Genomic DNA, 20,782 nt, shown 5'->3' on the forward strand with positions numbered 1-20,782 from the left:
TTTGTCTCAATTAAAATTACGGCTGTGCCGAGATTAGTCCATAAAAACGTGCTAAGCGTTTACGAACTAAGGGCCCCCGCACCATAAACACATCTTAAACGATCATTTGTTTGCCTGCGATCTTGCCCGGAATTCTCCGGCGGATCCCGTGTCGATGAGCTGATTTACGGCGGAGCTGCACGTGAAGCGGCTGATGGTCGGCTTTATCTTTATCTGTATCTCGACCGATGTCTGCAGATGAAACTGCGCTGCCGTTGTTTGTGTTCCTCGGAATTGATAAAGAAAATGAAGGGGTACCCTCGGCACACATTGCGTATGCGTGTTATTGTTATTTGCACTTACCTGACTTTCGGCTGCCATCCAGCAGAGATTGGAAAGAGTTTATCTTCTGTTCTAAGGGACACTGCTCTCAGCGACCCCTAAATGCCACTTAAAACCTATTTAATCAGTTCTTTTTATAGAGCCAGGCATCTTCGTTATATTACTAGATCTGAGGAATATAATGTAAGGCGTCTGGAAATGTGTCTATTGTTATGGGTCTAAGTAATAGTTCTAGTATGTCGTGTGTATCACGTTTTAGTCTAGTGACCGAATTGGTGATTTTAGCACTTAGATCTTATCTGAATTTCTTAAAATAAACTTGGGTTTTCCATGTTATGATGTATATGATATGGCATAGCTCTGATGGAAACCTTTAAATGACATATGCTTTATCCATTTACAATCTGTCAAGATCAGAAGCACGTTATCTTTCATGCGAATTTCCATAAGTGTTCCTTAAAGTCGAGAGATGAGATCAAAGTCAATACTATTCAAGACAGCTGATGCCTAGATTTATGGTAAGGCACTCGGGACAGTGATGATAGATTGCCGACACCTCGCAACACAGAGCGTTGTAAATCTTTATCTGCTTTCTGAGATGATCTAAACGTATCTTTATGGCCAAACAGATGAATCGAAATAAATGGGGAATCTTCCACTGCAAGTGACGCTCTTCTTGGACTCGTTCATCTCCGCTGTTTGCATTTCGATTGCTCTGTAATTGTTATTACATCGACTCGTGCTGATTCGTTACGCTTGACTAGAGCAGCACCTGAGCTGGCAACCTGTGAGTACTGTACCTGTACCTAAATACGCATCTTGGTACATATTTATATTACATTTAGTGTAAGATACAAGTCAACCATAATTTCTTTAGCTATTTGCAGCCACTTTTTATTCAACAGTTTTCTTGTCACGTATAAATTTTTGCTAATATTGCCTGGGGATTTAGCGAAGAGAGTCTATTAAGTGTCCACCTGCAATCGAAAGCTGTGCAATCGCAGTTCACTTTTTTCGGTTTTGACTAGCATTATAGAGGTTTTCATATAAAATTTTAACTAAAGCCAAGGTCAGACACCCAAATAAATTGGCACAAAATGAAGGTATCTCAAAATCACTAACAAATAAAATAGTAAAATAAGTACCTAGAAACATCTTTTCTCTGTTAGAATTGACTTCACTGAATAATAATTATTCTTCATTTTATATCGTTAGAAAATTCAAAGCTGATAAGGAAAAACTTAGCCAGAATTTATTTGGGTGACTGACCTTACCTTAACAGGGAGTACAACTAAATGGGTAACAGAAAGTCGTAACGAAAATAATAAAAATAGTATTGAGCAGGAGCACACTCCACCCACTATGAGAACTTCTTGGCGGTAAATCCTGCCCGCACATTACTGGTCGTAGCCGATTTCACAGTCGTCCTGCTCGTTTTGGTTACGGTTGTGGTGTCATTACTGCTGTTGTTGCTGATGTCCTTTGTCGTGGTGTTGCTGGAGTTGCTGTTGCCAGTAGTGCTATTGTTGTTGTTGCTTGTGTTGCTGCTGCTCCTTGTGACCGTGGTGATGCTGCTGCTGCTGGCACTCATCAAAAGAGGACGACGCGGCGGCATCCGTTCGTTGACCGCATCCAGGCCCTTGGCCTCCGCAAAGGAGTGAATGTGCGAGGATGCGGTCAGTCCTTGCAGAGCTAAAGATATATGTGTTCAAGAACAGACAGGAAATAGCTCAATTAATAATCATCAATAACCTTATCTCTGCAGAAAGTTCTAATCGAGAGGGAGATTAATAATGATTAAATGGACCCGTAAAACTGCCAACCGAAGTTTAAGTTTGAGTTTATTGCTCTGACACAATTGTAAAATACCAACATCCGCTTTTTGAAAAATCATAACAAATTGTTGTAATCATTTAGATTGACATCTTCCCGGTCCCTTGCATTTGCAAATAGAGTTTTAATGGCTTTTAACGAATCAACTTTATAGCTGACTTGAATTTGTTCACCTCAAAACATTATTCAAAGATGTGTCCTAAACACACCGAACTATTTCTGCTTCTAGCTCTCCTCTACTCAGTTTCAAAGGTAAAAGATTCTAAAGTTGAATATAAGTGTAACGTGAACACATAGAACAATTTTAATGCCGTCAACATTCTTTCAGTTTGACTAATAATCTTTTGAAAGCAAAAAAAAAACAACAAAAAGTCTTAATGCTGCCTTGCTTAAAGTACACGACACATAATTATTTACTAAAAATCATAAAAACGGCCACCTTTTTGTTTACCCATAAGATATCTTCAAAGTTTGAATTTACCAACATCAACTGTACTTCATTGGATAAAACTTTCGATGACTTTGAGTATTGCTATCTGAAGTCGGTGAATCGGAGCTACAAATATCTGTCAGTAAAGGTTAATTTGTTTAAAACCCCAATCGCTAAAGTCAAGGTTTGTAGATAATAAAATCAAAAAGAATTTTTTAATGTCTATAATGTCCTTTAGGTTCGTGGAACACTTTTTAAGCGATTTAACGGCTACAAGCCATTCATGTTCAATGTCACAGTGGATGCCTGCAGATTCCTGAACAATACGAAGTCGAGTCCTATTGCTGCATACCTTTTTGAATTTTTTAAACCCTTTTCCAATATGAACCACACATGCCCCTTCGATGTGAGTATGCCTATCGGTTTTGCTGAATCGGTTTTCATCGGTTTCTTCCGTTTTCCTGAACGCAGCATGATCTAATCATGGATAAATTGGAAATAGGCTTTGTAAACCACCAAGTCACGAAAGTTCTTCCTTTCCCGGAAGGCGCTTACTTACTCGAAACTCATTGGATTGCCTACGATATCGATCGAGCTGTGGTGAAGGTATACGGAACTCTCTCCTAATCAACTATGCTTATTCTACATATATTCTCCATTACAAAATTGAAGAATTGGTGTAAATAAAAAATCATTCTTGTAAACTGAATATCCGCTCAAAAGAATTTATCATGCAGAAAAGAGCCGAGTTGATTTTGGCCTTAGTTGCACTCGACTAGACTATTTTGTAGTAAATGTTTTTTCGGTTTTAAATTGATCAATTATTTATTTTTGATTTAGGCAATTATAAAGCAAATTGTTCGGATAATTTAAGCCACGATCGTTACGGTCTTTGGTATTTCGAGTTCTAAATATAATGGGTAGGTATTTTAAGTCAACTTCATAGCAGATATGTGTATCAATACTGAAAGATGTATACCAAACATCTCGAACTAATTGTGCTTTTTACTCTTTTGTATTCAGTTGAAAAGGTAAAGGATTCGCAGCACAATTAGTGCCTGCTTTGAGCTTTGGAAAAAAGTTGTTGAGTTTTTTTATAAATACAAACTTACAAGTATCTCAATTTTTATTCTACAACGCGTTTAGATATTCTCAAAGTTTGAGTTTACCAACATCAACTGTACAAGTTTGGATAAAGACTTCGATGACATTGAATATTGTTATTTGAAGTCGGTGAATCGAAGCTACAAATATCTATCACTTAAAGTTAATTTGCTTAAAACGCCAGTCACAAAAGTCAAGGTTTGCAGATAATAATATCGACAACAGTGTTTTAAGTTTTGTTTATGTTTTTAGATCAACGGAAGGCTTTTTAAGCGGTTTAACGGCTATAGGCCCTTCATGTTCAACATCACCGCGGATTTCTGCAGATTCATGACGAACACGAACTCAAATGCTGTAGCTAATTATTTTTTTGAATTCCTAAAATCCCACTCCAACATAAACCACACATGCCCTTATGATGTGAGTATGTTCGCCGGTTTTATCTGAATTGATATATCCAGATGCCCTCTTAACAGCATGATCTGATCCTGGATAAACTGGATGTAAGCTTTGTAAATCACCATGTGACAAAAGTTCTACCTTTCCCGGAAGGCGACTACTTACTCGAAACTCATTGGATTGCCTACGGTATCGACCGGGCTGTGGTGAAAATATATGGAACTCTCTCCTAATCAGCTATGCATATTCTTTATATTATCTATCACAAAAATGGCGAACTGGTCTTATGAAAAAATCCCCTAGCCTGTAAATTCTGATTTACAATAAACTATCCGTTTTACTTTTACTTGTTACCCTAAAAGTGAACGGGTATTATATCCGTTTAAAGGAATGTATCATGTAGAAAAAAGCCGAGTTGATAAGTCGATGAGAATATCAATCGGATTTTACTGTATCGGTTTTAATCGGTTCCATCCGTATACGCTGAATATAGAATGTTTGATTCTGGATAAATCACGAAATGACAAAAGGTATGCTCTTCCCGGAAGGAAAAATATATTAGATTGCCTACGATATTGATCGAGCTGTGATGAAAGTATATAGAACGCTCCCCTAATCAACGATATATTATTTATTTTCAATTTTACAAAAATTTTGAATTGGGCCAATTATTCTGATAACTTAATTCGTGATCGTTACGCTCTCTAAGATTTCAAATTGGCTAGTTATTTTGTGCCTACTTCAAAGCCACAATGTATATCTATTCAATTCTGTAGTTCAGTAGTGAAAGATGTGGCCTAAACATAGCGAACTAATTGTGCTTTTTGCTCTTCTTTATTCAGTCGAAAAGGTGAACGATTATCAAGTGCATTAAATACATTTCTTTTATTAAAAAAATCACCCACCTACCCTTAGATAAAGGGGTATTCATTAAGCTTTTGAGTTATTATTCATTATAAAATATTTAAAATCGATTTATTTAACCATATGCTAGATATTTTCAAAGTATGAATTTACCAACGTCAACTGTACAACTTTGGATAAGGACTTTGCTGACTTCGAATATTGCTATTTGAAGTCGGTGAATCGAAGCTATAAGTATATGTCAATTAAAGTTAATTTGTTTAAAACGCCAATCACAAAAGTCAAGGTTTGTAGATATTAACAGCGAGAAGAGTGGCTTAACTACCTTTTTTGTTTTTAGTTCCGAGCAATGGTCTTTAAACGGTTTAGTGGCTACAGGCCCTTCATGTTTAACATCACTGTGGATGCCTGCAGGTTCTTGAGGAATACGAAGTCAAATCCTATAGCCGCGTACTTTTTGGATTTTTTAAAACCCTACTCCAATATGAATCACTCGTGCCCCTTCAATGTGAGTATATTTGTCGGTTTTCACAGCATATTCACAGTCCCTATCCATATCGATATTCCCAATAGCATGATCTAATCTTGGATAAACTGGATATCAACTTTGTTAATCACCAATTGACAAAAGTTCTACCTTTTCCGGAAGGCGATTACTTATTGGAAACTCATTGGATAGCCTACGAGATTAATCGCGCTGTGGTAAAAGTATATGGAACTCTATCCTGATGAATTATATTTGCAAAAAATGTTGAAATGGGCTAATTAAAAAAAAAAATAAGAAAAATATAAAAGGCATAATTTTGTCAAAACTGTTTGTTTCAAATTCGGTCAGAAAGTGGTAGGGATCGTTGGTTCCGCTAGTTAGCCGCTCGAGTCAGTATTCAATAGATAGTGTAAAGGCAGACAAAAGATTCAACTTTAGGTCAGCAATTTGCTTTCTGATTTGAAATCATTATTGTACTCGGCGATAGCGTTCCTTTTTACCTATACCTAACTTGGAACTCTTTTAATAACAACAAATTAAGTGCTTATGATAAAACAAATTGTTCTGATATTTTAAGCTCTGATCGTTACGGTCTCTGGATGATAATCTCCATTTAATGGCTTATAGCAATACAAAAGCGAAATGGGTATCTGTTCACTTGGTTAGATCAATACTGAGAGATGTGTCCTAAACTCGGCGGACTGATTGTGCTTTTTGCTCTTCTTTATTCGGTTGGAAAGGTTGAGAATTCAAAATATAAAAATAAATAAAATGTGTGCAAGAAAAACAAGTGAAAATTCTACGGTTTAAAATAAGCTAATAAATAATAATAAATATTTTCGATTTAATAATCTAACTTAAGAATCTCTTTAATTTATGACACTTTAAGATATCCTCAAAGTTAGAGTTTACCAACGTCAACTGTACAAGTTTGGATAACGACTTCGCTGACTTTGAGTATTGCTATCTGAAGTCGGTGAATCGGAGCTATAAATATATGTCTCTTAAAGTTAATTTGTTTAAAACGCCAGTCACAAAAGTCAAGGTTTGCACATATTACCCCTAAAATGAATGAGTTTCAAATATCCTCAATATTTTTAGTTCCATGGAAAGCTCTTTAAACGACTCAACGGCTACAAGCCCTTCATGTACAATGTCAAAGTGGATGCCTGCAGATTTTTAAATAACACGAAGTCAAATCCCGTGGTTGGGTATTTTTTTGAATTCTTAAAATCCCACTCCAATATGAACCACACATGCCCTTATGATGTGAGTATGTTTGCCGGTTTTATCTGAATTGATATATCCATATGACCTTTTAATAGCATGATCTGATCTTGGATAAACTGGGCTATAAACTTTGTAAATCACCAAATGACAAAAATTCTACCTTTCCCGGAGGGCGATTACTTACTCGAAACTCATTGGATTGCCTACGATATTGACCGAGCTGTGGTGAAAGTATATTGGACTTTGTCCTGATCAACTTTATCAACAGATAAATAAATTTTTAAATGTGATCCGTATATTTTGATCTTGGATGTTTTTTAATCAAGTTGACTACGAATGCCTGGTCTGGATACTGGGAAATATGTTTAAAGATTATGTAGTTACTGATTTCCTAGTTTTTATTTCGAGTAATCTCAATGGCGGGTTTAAAGCTTCTGATATTCAGATAACTACATAATCAAAACTAAATTTATTGTTTTTTTCTGGTTTATCGGAGCTACTAATGGCTAGGAGGGCTGATTACTGTTTACAAATGAATTTTTAATAGATTTACACAAAACTATAGGCCCCATGGAAACTGTTTAGCTTGGTTAGTTGAAAACGAAAGATGTGTGTCAGACGCAGCTTTTTAATCTTCCTTTTTGGAGTTCTGTGTTCGGTGGCGAAGGTAAAATAGACGTATTAAATGAACTCCAAAATAAAGTTATAATCTCCTTCAAGATCTCCTGCAAGTTTGAGTTCACAAATATACGGTGTGACACCTTGGATGAAAAGTTTGCCGACTTCGAATACTGTTATATAAAGTCGGTAAATCGAAGCTACAAATATGTGTCGATAAAAGCTAGACTATTCAAAACGCCAATTAAAAAGGTTAAGGTATGTGGACTAGAAAAAACATCGAGAATAAGCAGGGCAGACACAATAATTTTCAATTCCAAGGTCAATGGAGTCATCCTTAAGCGAAATATAGGATATAACGGCTATAGACCTTTCATGTTCAACATCACATTGGATGCCTGCAGGTTCTTGAACAATACGAAGTCGAACCCAGTAGCCAGTTACCTTTTCGACTTAATAATACCCTTTACGAACATGAATCATGAGTGCCCCTTCGATGTGAGTATATCCTTCCTAGGTGAATGCCCTAAGAACTGTGATTAACTTCTTAGTTTTGCTTACAGCATGATCTTATCATCGATAAGGTGCCCATAGCTTTCGTAAACAACCACGTCACAAGGGTTCTTCCCGTCCCAGAAGGCGATTACCTATACGAAACGAATTGGTTTGCCTACGACATAAAAAGGGCGGTGGTTAAAGTGTATGGAACCATATCTTAATATATATAAAGTCGTTATTAAAGCCTTTCAGTTGTCCATATCAAAGTTTTTTCAGTATAATTTTTGTCCATTGCATAAAATTCCACGTACGCTTAAAATTGGGATTGACCATCAACCGTATCAGAGTTAGGCGGGTATAATGGTTAATAATTGCTTTTATTATGTCATTCAAATATAGAAATCGATAAGGATCAAAATTAGTTTAGTCATTGATGTCGTTTCTGTCAAACATATTCTAGTTCTATCAGTTCTAAGTATATTTTTATACTCACCCTCCTTGAGGGAATCCCTTCCGCCGGACAGGGCGCCCACTGGCAAGGCGCCCGTGGGCGTCAGACCCTTCAGCTGGAGCACGCTCTCGGACTCCTCCCTGCGGATATATTCGAATATTGAATTATTTAAATCCATTCCAAGGATTATCAAGGACAGTATGCACCTGAGGATGGAGAAGACGCGCGACATCTTGCCGATGGCCCGAATCTTATTCCGTATTATCTCTTTGCGCAGCGCCGACATGGAAGCTGCGAATTGAGGGCTCGATTAAACGGAATTTCTCTGGGTCACGGGGTAAATGTAATGGAAATCAGCTGGAAAACTCGCGAAAAGCGGATCAAGGCAGGGCGCAAAGCTATCACTAAGCTTTTCTATCTTTGGCTCAGGCGTTTCTCAGCGGCTCAGGCATTTTTGGCAGTGGCATTTACATTGGCATTGACATTAGCATTGGCTTCGGCATTGACATTGGCTGTACTTTTTGGCTTTAACTTGGGCCTGCGCTTAACACCTGGCTTACCTGGCTTACTGGGCGTATTATTGTTATTGTTATTACTCGCGTTCGCCGGCACGAGCACAATTTTCTTGCGGAGCTCTGTTTGGTCGTGTTTTGGACGTGTTTTGAGTGGAAAAGTTGGTTGGTGTTGGTACATTTATTATATTATGGGTGGTGGTAGTAGATTGCAGTTGTTGTATTTCGGTTTTTCGGTTTGTTTCGGAAAATATTTTTAACAGAAGATTAGTTTGTAATACCCGTGTATCCGTTTATTGGCCCACAACAACCAAAGCACTACGACATTTACACACAGTCTACTTCGAGCAGAGCAGCTCTGCGGATCCCCAAACTTACCTTCCTCCAGCTCGTCATCGGGTCCTGCCACTAGTTCATCGTCCGAGCAAATGTTCAGGATGTTCACCAGCATTTCGGTTACCTTCAAACATAATATAAAGTTCACCAGTTACTAAATTTTTAGTTTTAAATAGATTTGTGAATATAAACAGAATATTACTCATTCGACACATGGGCCAAAGTTACAGGACCTAAAAAGTTGTTCCCTTACACTTTTAGATATCTTTTCGAACTATAAATCGTTATATACAGTGAAAGCCCGTTAGAATCATGAAATCCACCTGACTATCTGACTCACCTTCTCGCCCACGAAGGGCAGCGACCATGTGAAGACGTCCATGAAGTTGGGCAGCCAGTAGGGATGTGGCGAGCAGTTGAATTGGCGGATGTTCATCACGTTGTTCTCGTACTTGAGCACAGCTGCCTTTTGTCAAATGGTTTCGATGGGTTGACAAAATCAGCGCGAGCGGCAGAAGAGACGGGACAGGACGGAGAAATGCCGGAGAAAGAGAGGGAAATGAAAGTATTACGAACGCAGCGCGATTTAAACTCGCACCAGCTCGCAATGCAGCCAAAAAAGATTTCGTTATTTAAAAATAGCAAAGGAAAGAACAACAACAGCAAAATAAATAAACAACACAGAATGAGATAGAGATAGAGATAGTGATAGAGATAGAAAGAGAGAGGGAGAGAGAGGTCATACCTTGTTGTTGTAAACATCCAGATAATTGGGGGCGGAGAAGATAGTGATCAGCGAGGGAAAGCCCGTAACCTGGTTCTTTCGATACATGCGGTAGCTGGAAGGAAGGTTGTGGTTAGATAAGAACTGAGAAGCTTAAACTTATTTCAAGAAAATTATGAATGTGCCTAGTGCCTAGTATGCTACATCTTTATGTAAACTTCATTTTGAGATCTTACCCCGCATCCTGGGCCTCATGGGCCCTGACTATCGACAGAAGGTTGTTCTTCTGCAGGAACTCACAGCAGGCCGAGTAGCTGAAGAAGTAGGAGCAGCCGCGGACCGAGTTGTGGGAGAAGAACTCGTTGGTCTTCTCATTGCCAAAGTCCTCCAGAGGATCGGACCAGAGGAGGTCGCACATGGGACCGTAGGCCGGTGGTTCCCTAAAACGATTTAGCTAGGAATACCCCTGGCAGATGCAATATTTGTAAACATTTCGTCGTCGCTGGTTTATTACCGTCTTGATGTCATCGAGTGTGAAAATCTCGGGCGACAGGCCACCGTGAATACAGAGGAACTGCTGGTTGAGGAGGGCGGCGAGGGGCAGGCAGTCGAACGCCTCCATGCAGGCGTCGTAAATACTTTCCGAATACTTGATGATGCCTTCAACAGAGTAATATTAATTAATTAATGGGAGAAGGGAGATTTATAGCCTGCAATTGCACTTAAAAACACATCAAATGCCTTTGACAACAATCGTAAAGCTCGCTAGGCCGTAATATTCATTTTTAACGAGCGATCATAATTTGGTAATTAATTTCTTTACATTTCAATTCTCATAAGTGAACGTTTGAACTTGAGATCAAAGTAAAGCATTTATTTTTTATGAAATCTATTTTATTTGTATTTTTTATGATCGCATTTTTCATTCAAAAGACATCAAATATTACTGAATGATGTTTATAAGGTAAGTAAGGGGTAAGGGGCTAACCCCAACATTGACTTACATTCCTGTTTGAAGGTGAAGTACTCTGTGAGGTGCCTGCACTCGTGATTTCCTCGCAACAGGGAAAGTGTGGTGGGGTAGGTTATCTTCAGGGACCACAGGTAGAGAACACACTGAAAATGTAATATTTTAGTAATGCTAAATCGGGAATATTACTGGTCTCACGTGACCCACCTCTATACTGAAGTATCCCCTGTCCACGTAATCGCCCAGGAAGAGGTATCTGGTGGTGGCCGGAGGGCCGCCTACCTCGAAGAGCTTTACGAGGTCGAAGAACTGCCCATGAATATCTCCGCACACTGTTATGGGTGCCTCCACGTCGATCATGTTCTTCTCCTCGCGCAGCAGGGCAGCTCCTTCGGTGATGATCCTCAGGGCCACCGCCTCCTCGATGCGGCCTTCCAGCAGAAAGTGCTGACGCAGGGCGTCAAAGTTGGGTTTTCCGGTCTTTGGATCATCGTATACCTCAGACATAGTCAGTTTGTGGGCAGGAGGAAGTGGCACATCTATGGAGGCATATATTATAACAATCTTTGTAATTAACTTAAACAAATTATAGAATCTCACAAAAATTCAATCAAATTTAACAATAAAATGATGAAAATATGTTCATAAATATTGCTCCCATAGCATTGAGTCCCTCAATTCTTTCTGTGTAGGCTTGCATTGATAGAATTATAATAAACATTGCTGTCTGACGGCGATGTGGGTTAACGAGGTGCTGCAACTTAGCGCCAATATTCGGTTTGGCCGCTTTTCTTGGCCCGCCAATAAAGAAAACCGAAATTCCGCCAGATGCAGCCACATGAGGTTCGTACGCTAATTACAAAATTTGACTGAGTGAATATAAAAGTCGAAAATTGATTGGCACACACAAAAACAAACAAACGTAATCAGGCACACACACACACACTGCCAGCTCAGGGCGAACGCCATTTTTAATTGTCATAATTTGGGTAAATGTATGAAATTTTGACGCAATGGCCAATAAAATGCCAATGTGCTGCAGTTGTTGTTTGTTATGGGTGCTCAAGATAATTAAATTTATTTTTATTGGCCCAATAAACCTAAGAACAAAGCCAGGCACCGCCTTTTCTTCAAGGGTTTCCGCCAGCGATGTCAACTGAGCGATTAATTAAAACTACATATTAATTTTACGGCGGAAGTAAATAATTTATGACGTATAAAAAGTTAATTTCGCTGAATTTCTACCGATAAAGATTTTATATTTATTAATTTATATGGGGAGGGGTAAACCCTTTGTAGTTGAAAACTTAATGGTTTTAAAAAGCTAACGTTCGATCGAAGGGGTAATAATTAATATTTAACTATGACTAACTCCTAATAATGTTTACATTGAATGTTTGATTGTTTTATAAAAACAAAAGCTGAACGCTCGGTTTACTCCTCCTCAAGGAAGTGCAACCATTTTATTGTTTTGCAAATTACGAGCATGACTTCCCAATTTCGAAAACACACTTTTTCGAAATATTTCCCTCTAGCCACTGAAAAGTTCAAAGAAACCAATTTGTGAAGCCCTCAGTTTTGACATTAATGACGGCGGTCAGAACATCAGAATGCCATTGAAGCGTGATCGCTTGTCATTAAAGATACAATCGCAGGAGGGACTCGTGTCTGGGTTAATGCTTGATCTGGGTCCGGAATATGTACGTGCAAAGCGATCTTACCGTCGACCATGCGCTCCCTGGTCTTTGTATACTGCATTTTCTGTTTGTTCCCACTGGCGGCTGGCGAGGACTTCGAGGAACTCGCGGAGGACTTTGTGGACTTGTCGGAACTAGAACTTTTGGATAGCGACGACTTTCTCGTCACCGAACTTCGCGTGGAGGCCGACATATTGTTGGATTATTTATTCGGCCTTTGTTTTTTGTTTTTTGTTTTTATTAATTTTTGATGTTCTGCTGGCGATGATGTTGCTGCGATTCCCTAGCCCGATATATATTTTTTAATGGCTTGAGTTGGCTGAAAGTGTTACTAGCACAAGAATTTAGAAAATTATACGCCTTTGCCTAGCGTCTTTATGGACGGGAGACAAGCACACAACACCATACACCACACACCGAACACACAAATATATTTAGGCAATAAATAAAACTTGTTGTTATTATATTCTGTATAGCTGTGGACTTTCTTGTATTTTTAGCCAGGCAATGCCAATAGCGAGATAGAGACAACTTAGCCCGCGGCGCACACGAAACAAATGTTGAACAATTAATATTTCAATTTGCTGCAATTATTCAGAGACGTATTAACTTTTCATTAAGTCATCACATTGTTCAGCGGATGCTTTTGGCAAAGGGCAGCAGCACTTCAATTGAGACGGAAAATTGCTCGACACTTTGTACTAATTACCCACAAGGCGAGTGGCCACCGAAATAGCAATGGCTCTACAGATGGACGGGCAGACAGGCACTCATATATCACTTTGGTCACACTTTGTTTGCTCTTAGCTATTATTATTATTGCTATTGCTATTATTATTAATGCGATCTTCTGGCTAATCCTTTGGGGGCTCGGTGGGGCCTTAGTTTCGATGATTTTCACGGGACACGACGCAACGCATTTCCCAAGTTGGCGCGACGCGATTTTCCTCGAAACTGAGCAAAATTCGCTGGCATCGTTTGGCATTCAAAAGACCCAATTTGAAAGCCCGAAGAAGATCGGCCGAGATCGGCGGATCTCACGCCCTTGACTCCCACTCTCCGATGAAAATAAACACATGAATACACCCCTCTCTCGTAGGGTTCCGTCTATTTATTGTTTTATTGGGTTAATGTGACACACGCACTTCGGGATCCCTGGCTCCTCTGTCTTTTTCGCTCGCTGAGCTGCCCTTCTGCGTTCGTCGATCGGGCGACCTTCATAGACATTTACACATCTGTGATATGTCCACCCCGATGGCCCGTCCCCCTGAATCACCATTCCGCATCCACATCCACATCCGCTCTCAATGATTTTCAACTTGACCGTGATATTGATTGTGTGTGCGTGCGCCGTGCGTCTGTGTGTGTGTGTGTCTGCTAGAAATTGGGCGCCAATAGGTGGGTGTCGCTATAATTATAGTCTTGACTTTGTGCGCGCCTCGTGCAAAAATATATGCGTTCTATAATCAAACGGGTATGAGTGCTAGCTCATTAGACTTATAATGATTAATTCTTAGCTTTAAGTAGAAAAATAGATAGAAAATAAATCAATTAAGAAAATAGGAAGGAAACTTAATTGGTTTTACTCTTCCAAAATCTTACAATAAACGATATACAAATTCGAACCTTAAACAATGACAAGAAGTATTCGTCGGTCTGAAGTCTTTTCTTTGTGAAATAATAATGATTAATATTTTTACCTTTCTGGATATTCTATTACCATTTTTATCACCATTAACTTTTATTCTAAAATATTCCAAAATATTTTCCGGTAGGGCATTCGAAGTTCTCCAAGCCATTCAGTCATCCGCTGGTGGAACCAATTTCATGCAACTTTTATGCGAAGCGTGGCAATATTTGAACAACAATCTGTGTGGATGGCCACATAAAAAACACACTCACGAACAATATCATCGGGTGTGTGCTTGTGTTTGTCCGCTCAATGTTGTTTGTCGCGATGGTCAATTGATATGTATGGCTGGTGAAACGCTATATCGCTCGACAGATAGTTCCATAATATATGCTGGGAAGGATGTTGTCGCCCGATTTCGGGGCACTCGCAGTCTCTGAATCGGAATCGGCATCGGAATCGGAATCCATTGCAATGCCAATGCACTCGCGGCTAGCCGAAATGCGCATCGATGGCACTTGGATTTTCGATTTGGCAAAGAGCGGAGACGATTTTACTTTGACGCCCCCGCGCATTCGAAAATCGCAGAGAGACAAAAGCGAGTCACACGACCGCCGCAGACTAGAAAGAAATACTTTCCGGTGCTAACCAGTGGGTGGGATTTTGGGATTGTGGGGGGTTTTGGGGTCTTAGGGGGATGTAAGTGGTTCGGCGGGGTTGAGGAGGGGGCGGGAAGGGTTAGACCGATGAGAGCATTGCATTCTCGTAGCGAAATCTTGGCAAATGCGCTGACAGCTCGACCCAGTCCAGCCCCCTGTCCTTCTTGGGGTGTCCAATGATTATACTAGGTGCTGCTCCTAGAAGGGGTATTAAACTCTCGGAGGTGATGATATATGGCAATCACTTTCTAAAAGGCCAACAGAATCAGATAGATGTGGTTTAGATATATGTTGTTAAGCTTCATTGAATAATTATCCAAATTGTATCTAACAAAAGGGTTTATTATCATGTTTATAGTTCTACTTACATATTAAAACCATTTCTGATGTGTTTTTATACCAATTTATTTATATTGTTTAAACGGGTAATCCTGTTATTTGTGCCACTTTCCCATTTAAATATATACTCCGATCGGTGGCTAATAAAATAATCCGAAAATAGCGTTGGCAGCATATTTTAAGCGCAATTAAGAGGCAAGGCAGCCGCGGTCATCTGGCCGAGATTAAGTGGACGACAGTGGCAATTGATTCGCCTCTGAATTGAGGAGCAGCAGATCGCCACTGCTAAAGCTAAGCAATTGGATGCTGTGTGTGTGGCAAAAGGCAGGGGATTTGCTGAATAATTCGCCAGTCAAGTTGAGTCAAGTTGTTCGCATTTCACAGGCATTTCAGCGCCTGACACTTCGAACACCCGTTTCGTCATGTCGGCATGTCACAAAGTCTTTGGGCCGAAATACATTTTTCTTTTTTTGAAAATAGCAAAGTGCCGAAATAGCGCGGCCACTGGCCAAGTATTTTTAAAACAATGCTTATTTTATGCTCGCACGCAGCAGCCCGAAGTGCTCGCTTCCTCTCTCTCTTTTTGCACATAAACAAAACGCCACTGAAATAAAAAGATAATATTGACACGTAACGCAAACATTTCATTCATTGTTTGAACTTTTCCTCTTTTTCGCCAAACCCACTTGTTGTTGTTTAGCTTCTGGTGCTGTATAAACAATTCATTTGAATTATGTGACCACGGGCATGGGCTTATGTGTGAATGATGAAAGAGGAAACATTGGCAAATCACTTCCTTTCGGGCCGAATCTTAATTTAAATGAACTATTTGCATTGATTTTCAAGCAAACAAAGGCCAGGCTGAACCGCTAAAAAAGCTCAGCGAGTGCAGACACCCAACAGAAAGCTTTTCGAATCGAACAGCTCAGCAGAAATGTGCTCACACTTTTCCCTGGGAAAACTCTTCATGTCTGCGGCTGCCATTTTACAAATTGATAAACTTTTCAGTTATCATTGTTTATGTATCTTTCTGGCCCAAGCCTCCATTCCCTCTTAACCTTTTGACGCTCTCTCAGCCCTTTCTCCCCCTCCCGCCTCGGCATCATTGTTTTCTCTACTGACTGCCAAACATTTGCCAAGCCAAAGTTTTTCTGCTCACATTTGTTTGCTTGGGATTTGCCAAAAACAGAAGAGCCCAAGAACCAGAGCCAAAACTTCAAATATAAAAAGGCAGCACAAATTTTTATTGAATTGATTTATTGACTTACTTATTTGGGCGCTCAACGCTCATAGATAAGCGCTGGTTTGTTGTTGCCGGGAAAACCTTTTTCTCAATTTTCTTTGTTTTCTTGCTGTCAGTTGGCAGCAATAACAAGGGCCCAAAGTAAATATTTAGTTTTCATTTATACAATTTCCCCCAGCCTCGGTCTTGGCCTCTTTGTTCGGGGCCAATTTTGCGTTTAACTTTATTGGGGTTAATGCAAGTCTATAAAAACCCAGTTAATTGAAAAGTAACCAAAGGGATGTCTTCGGGGATTTATCTGGGCTGGCATTAAGCTTAAATCAGTAATATAATATAAGCTGATCGTGAATACAAATCAATTAAAAACAGCTCAAATTATCGGAGGTAATTATCCACATCGAATGAGCTATTCCTAATCCCCACAAACTACGTTTGACGAAACTAAAATTACACGCACTTTATAAGTCTTTATGAAATATTACAATAGATTTTCATCTCGGCAATAAGGGATTTTGATTGAATCCAACGAAGTTGAATGAGGTAACTTCCCTCTGGAATTGGAAGAATTTCTGTGACTCGGTGATTCATGAAGTCAATGGGAAGCTTTTCCAAAATCAAGTCGTGCTAAAAGTGAAGTCTTTTAATAATATTGATAGACTACTGAACTTCACTTACACTGTAGGGGCATGAATGGTTTATATTGGAATATTCTTGGAAGGAATCGAAGACGTATTTCATGACTGGGTTTGATTTTGGATTTCCAAGAAATCTACAGGCATCTATCGTTATATTGTACAGAAATGGCTTGTATCCACTTAAACGTTTCCACAATATGAAATTAATCTTTGAATTTTTAAATTAATTAATAAATAACAATCATTATTCGTTCGAAATTACCTTAAAATTCATAAAAGGGATTTGATTCAACTTATATCTTCCGGATATATATTTGTAGCTGCGATTCATAGACTTGAGATAGCAGTACTCGAAATCCCCGAGACTCTTCTTAAAGGAAGTGCATTCAAAGTTTGTGAACTCAAACTTGCAATCGATCTGGAATTAAAATACCATTTTGATCTTAAATTGAATTCATTTTTTAATTCTTACTTACTTCCACCACCAAAAGAACTATTAGCAGGGAAATTTCCTTGGATCCCATCTCGCGTTTCGGAGGAACAAATCAATACTAACTAACTAGCAACGAGAAATTGAAATCAGAGTCGGAAAAAGCAATCTAGATAAGCTTAAGTGGATAATTTTCAAAATCATTAAAATGCAGATATCAATTAAACATTAATCAGGGTGAATGACGATTCGATTCATGGTATAATGAAAGTAATTAAATATTATATAATACTTTCCATTTTTATTGATTATGATTTAATTTCTTGTTTCTCTAAAATCTATGAAAGAGTTCCGTAAATCTCGGCCAGGGCAGTCCGGTTTTTAGCAATGAGCCAGTACAGTCTAATGAGGTAATCGCCTTCCGGAAACGGAAGCACATTAGTAAATCGGTGATTAACAACGTCGATTGGAAGCTTTTCCAGTATTATATCGTGCTTAATAAAAGAATGATATGATTTTGTTACGATCAACAAGTTAATGCACTTACATTGAGGGGACATGAGTGGTTTAAGTTTGAGAAATTCGAGTGAGAGTCGTGAATAAACTTTATCACGGGATTCGGCTTACGGTTGTTCAGGAATAAGCAGACATCGAATGTTATGTTATACATAAAGGGCTTGTACCCATTGAATCGTTTCCAAAGAGCCACATTCACCTTTAAGGAAGTAAACTTAGTAGTTGTGTCCCGATTAGCGGCAGGTACTTACCTTAAGTTTGCTTATTGGGAGGCTTTTGGGCTTAAATCTTCCGGAAATATACTTATAGCTGCGGTTAATTGATTTCAGGTAGCAGTACTCAAACTCCCCGAATTGTGGGTCGTAAGACTTGCATACAAAGTTTGTAAACTCAAATCGCGATTCAATCTGGAAATGTCAAACTAAGATAATACTTGGATAATTTGCAAGAATTTAAAAAATACCTTTATGGCCAGTGCAGAAATGAAAAAGAGAAAAACGGACTTCGAATACATCTTCCAGTCGCGTCTTTCTAACACATACTGAACTCATTCCCTTTTCAAATTGTATAGTTTAGTACAGCTTTATACGCTGTATAAGTATATACACCTCAATTAAAAGCAGATTATAAAGTATTTAGTAGAACATTAATGTGACGATTTGTATCACATTTACTTGGTATTGGGTAGTTGGAAAAATAAATTCAGGGAAAGATTCAACAGTTTAGTAAACATAGGCTTACATAAAGTTTGTAAGTCGATTTATTAAAACAGTTTTCCTAAATTCTGAGCTGCTACTTAACGCTTTCCCTTATTTCCACAAAAAAGCAGAGGAAAACAGTGTTTCTTAGGTATTCTTGTGGATCCAAAGATATAATCCTAGACTTGGATTGTGAATATCCATTTGAGCAGTTAAGGAAGACTCTTCACGAATCGTTTATCTCGTTTCGACCACCAGTTGACCAGTTTTAGGCATCGGGTCCATATCTACGACACGGAATCCATCAACATGCCCCTCACGTTGGAAGCATTAATTTGCACACATGATAACCAGGCAAACCCGGGATTTCCCCGAAGCGCTGTGGGTAATGCAGGTTGCCGCTAGATTTGCTTTATATGAGCTGCAAATTGGCTGCTCACGTAAATGATTTTCATTTTCCAATCATAACATTACACGTGCCTGCACTGCCAATACTCAGTCATCTGCCTGGGAAAATATCTGGAAATCCGGTGAGTTGAATGGTGAGGGAATCCGTAAACATTTGCGGGGCTCACAATTTGGCTGCCGCTGATTACAATGCGGTGAATTGAATTAACATATTGGCCGGCGGGCTGAATTACGGCCAAAAGCTGAAGGCTGAGACCTGAGAGCTGGAAGCTGGAAGCTCGGGATATGGCTTAAACTGTCTACAAATAATTTTCCGAGTGGGAGATGTGGGCGGCATTGCCATTATTTATGGCCCCCGTGCGCGACTTGTTTGCCTTTTGTTAATGACGAGGCGAAAGTATAAAGCACAAAGTGCCGACAATTGGCAGCAGCTGAAACGGGAGCAGGAGCAGGAGCAGGAGCAGGAGCCTGGAGCAGGGGCAGGAGCAGGATCCTCCGGAGCTGTGAAGCTCGCAAAAAAGTTAATTAAAAGTGCAATCAAGCAGCAGCCCGGACCGCAGAAAGAAAGAGAGGTGTCGGGGACCATAGAAGGAGAGGAGCGATAGGGCATCAGGTCCTGAACGATGCTGACATTTTGCCTGCAACGGAGACGACAAAAATAGATGAAGGCAAGGAAAGCAATTTTTACACATAAAAATATTAAGTATCATATATCATATCAAAATTAAAAATCAGATTAAAAATATGTGTCTTGGAATCTTGGAATGCTAGTAAAGTTAGTTTTATTAACAGCCATATAACTTGACCAACAGTTAGTGGGTTTTACCTCAGTGCATCCCAGCATGGTTCTTGGGGTCATATGTAGCATGTTGTATATAAGTCCCATCTCAAATACGAGCACGTTTAAGGGGGGCGAGATGGAGGGGGTGTAGGGTGCACAGGGGACGGTGCCTACCTGGCGCATCGCACAAATTGCTGCAATTATAGACGCCATAAATTATAACAACTTAAAGCTTAGGTAAACGAGGCAAAGCCAGAAAATAGACGAAATGATAAGAGGAGCAAGGAAGCGGAAGCGAGGATGAGACGAGACTTTGGAAAATGCATTTAATTGATTTCACTGCTCGTCCTTGGCTCTCCTTGACAGGCAATATAATTTTTATTGCTTCTCGTTTCCTACTATTTCCCACATTTTTTTCACCGCTTTTTCCCAGGTGCCAAAGTTTTCCTGATTATGATTTATGGGCTGGAACTGCTGATAATAAAAATAAATTTACGAGTCCTGCAACTTTGCAGGATTCTTTTATTAGTTTTACATTATCATAATGGCTTGAAAAGTTGGTTTGTCATATAAACACGAATATGTTGAGGTAAAGAAAGAAAGAACAGCTGCTTTACTACCTCTCATTGGTACTCCGTTCCTTAACTATACATAAAAATGATTAAAGAAATTAAAAATAATTTTACTACATCCCTAATTTAGAGTTGATGGCAGACAACGGGGAAATCAATCCTATTGGCTTGAACAAAAGCCGTTTATGTTCAATCAAAATGTGTCTGAAACTTAATAGCTTGGGGAATTCTTGTGGTTTTTGAACTGTCAACACATCAATTAATTAACCATCAGGACCGCCTTCACTGCTCGCCCTGTGAGTTCCCCTTGGGTGGGCAATCCGAAGGCTGCGGTTGTCATAATTACCGAACCCATCGCTCAAGTTCAACTACTCGGACATCGGACATTTGACATCGG

General features: G+C 39.3%; 7 protein-coding genes and 1 pseudogene across 11 annotated transcripts; 5 read left to right on the forward strand and 3 right to left on the reverse strand.

The window, feature by feature from the left end:
• Positions 1–1,189: 1,189 nt before the first annotated feature.
• Positions 1,190–13,407, reverse strand: LOC108104228 (serine/threonine-protein phosphatase 2B catalytic subunit 1). 5 transcript variants are annotated; one of them, XM_017210176.2, is made up of 13 exons: positions 13,184–13,407; positions 12,499–12,757; positions 10,985–11,316; positions 10,812–10,923; positions 10,322–10,467; positions 10,044–10,261; positions 9,829–9,922; positions 9,424–9,549; positions 9,126–9,207; positions 8,796–8,870; positions 8,442–8,526; positions 8,278–8,375; positions 1,190–2,013 (listed from the first exon to the last, which is right to left on the reverse strand). In XM_017210176.2, exons 2-13 carry the CDS (start codon positions 12,665–12,667, stop codon positions 1,682–1,684), a joined length of 1,869 nt encoding a protein of 622 aa, XP_017065665.1. In that variant the 5' UTR covers positions 12,668–12,757; positions 13,184–13,407; the 3' UTR covers positions 1,190–1,681. The 5 variants fall into 5 exon arrangements, 4 of the variants coding, with proteins under 4 accessions (XP_017065665.1, XP_017065664.1, XP_017065663.1 ...); XM_017210175.2 differs by having other exon boundaries at positions 12,499–12,805; XM_017210174.2 differs by having other exon boundaries at positions 12,499–13,407.
• Positions 2,347–3,244, forward strand: LOC108104203. The gene is made up of 4 exons (XM_017210147.2): positions 2,347–2,406; positions 2,625–2,768; positions 2,823–2,941; positions 3,052–3,244. The coding sequence occupies exons 1-4, from the start codon at positions 2,347–2,349 to the stop codon at positions 3,209–3,211; spliced, it is 483 nt and encodes a 160-aa protein (XP_017065636.2). The 3' UTR covers positions 3,212–3,244.
• On the forward strand, positions 3,556–4,372 carry LOC108104204. The gene is made up of 4 exons (XM_017210148.1): positions 3,556–3,615; positions 3,731–3,886; positions 3,941–4,108; positions 4,165–4,372. The coding sequence occupies exons 1-4, from the start codon at positions 3,556–3,558 to the stop codon at positions 4,318–4,320; spliced, it is 540 nt and encodes a 179-aa protein (XP_017065637.1). The 3' UTR covers positions 4,321–4,372.
• LOC108104205 lies at positions 4,878–5,749 on the forward strand. Its single transcript, XM_017210149.2, has 4 exons — positions 4,878–4,952; positions 5,094–5,237; positions 5,292–5,459; positions 5,525–5,749. The coding sequence occupies exons 1-4, from the start codon at positions 4,878–4,880 to the stop codon at positions 5,678–5,680; spliced, it is 543 nt and encodes a 180-aa protein (XP_017065638.2). The 3' UTR covers positions 5,681–5,749.
• Positions 6,119–6,920, forward strand: LOC108104206 (annotated as a pseudogene).
• Positions 7,231–8,005, forward strand: LOC108104229. The gene is made up of 4 exons (XM_017210179.2): positions 7,231–7,335; positions 7,389–7,544; positions 7,608–7,784; positions 7,850–8,005. Exons 1-4 carry the CDS (start codon positions 7,276–7,278, stop codon positions 8,003–8,005), a joined length of 549 nt encoding a protein of 182 aa, XP_017065668.1. The 5' UTR covers positions 7,231–7,275.
• Positions 13,408–16,813: 3,406 nt separating the features above from the next.
• On the reverse strand, positions 16,814–17,504 carry LOC108104210. Its single transcript, XM_017210153.1, has 4 exons — positions 17,457–17,504; positions 17,243–17,398; positions 17,021–17,188; positions 16,814–16,969 (listed from the first exon to the last, which is right to left on the reverse strand). The coding sequence occupies exons 1-4, from the start codon at positions 17,502–17,504 to the stop codon at positions 16,814–16,816; spliced, it is 528 nt and encodes a 175-aa protein (XP_017065642.1).
• Positions 17,505–17,748: 244 nt separating this feature from the next.
• LOC108104211 lies at positions 17,749–18,440 on the reverse strand. Its single transcript, XM_017210154.2, has 4 exons — positions 18,390–18,440; positions 18,178–18,333; positions 17,958–18,125; positions 17,749–17,904 (listed from the first exon to the last, which is right to left on the reverse strand). The coding sequence occupies exons 1-4, from the start codon at positions 18,438–18,440 to the stop codon at positions 17,749–17,751; spliced, it is 531 nt and encodes a 176-aa protein (XP_017065643.2).
• Positions 18,441–20,782: the final 2,342 nt, after the last annotated feature.

This window comes from Drosophila eugracilis, unplaced genomic scaffold, assembly GCF_018153835.1.
Source record: "Drosophila eugracilis isolate 14026-0451.02 unplaced genomic scaffold, ASM1815383v1 contig_670, whole genome shotgun sequence".
In the NCBI taxonomy this organism is placed as follows: Eukaryota; Metazoa; Arthropoda; class Insecta; order Diptera; family Drosophilidae; genus Drosophila; species Drosophila eugracilis.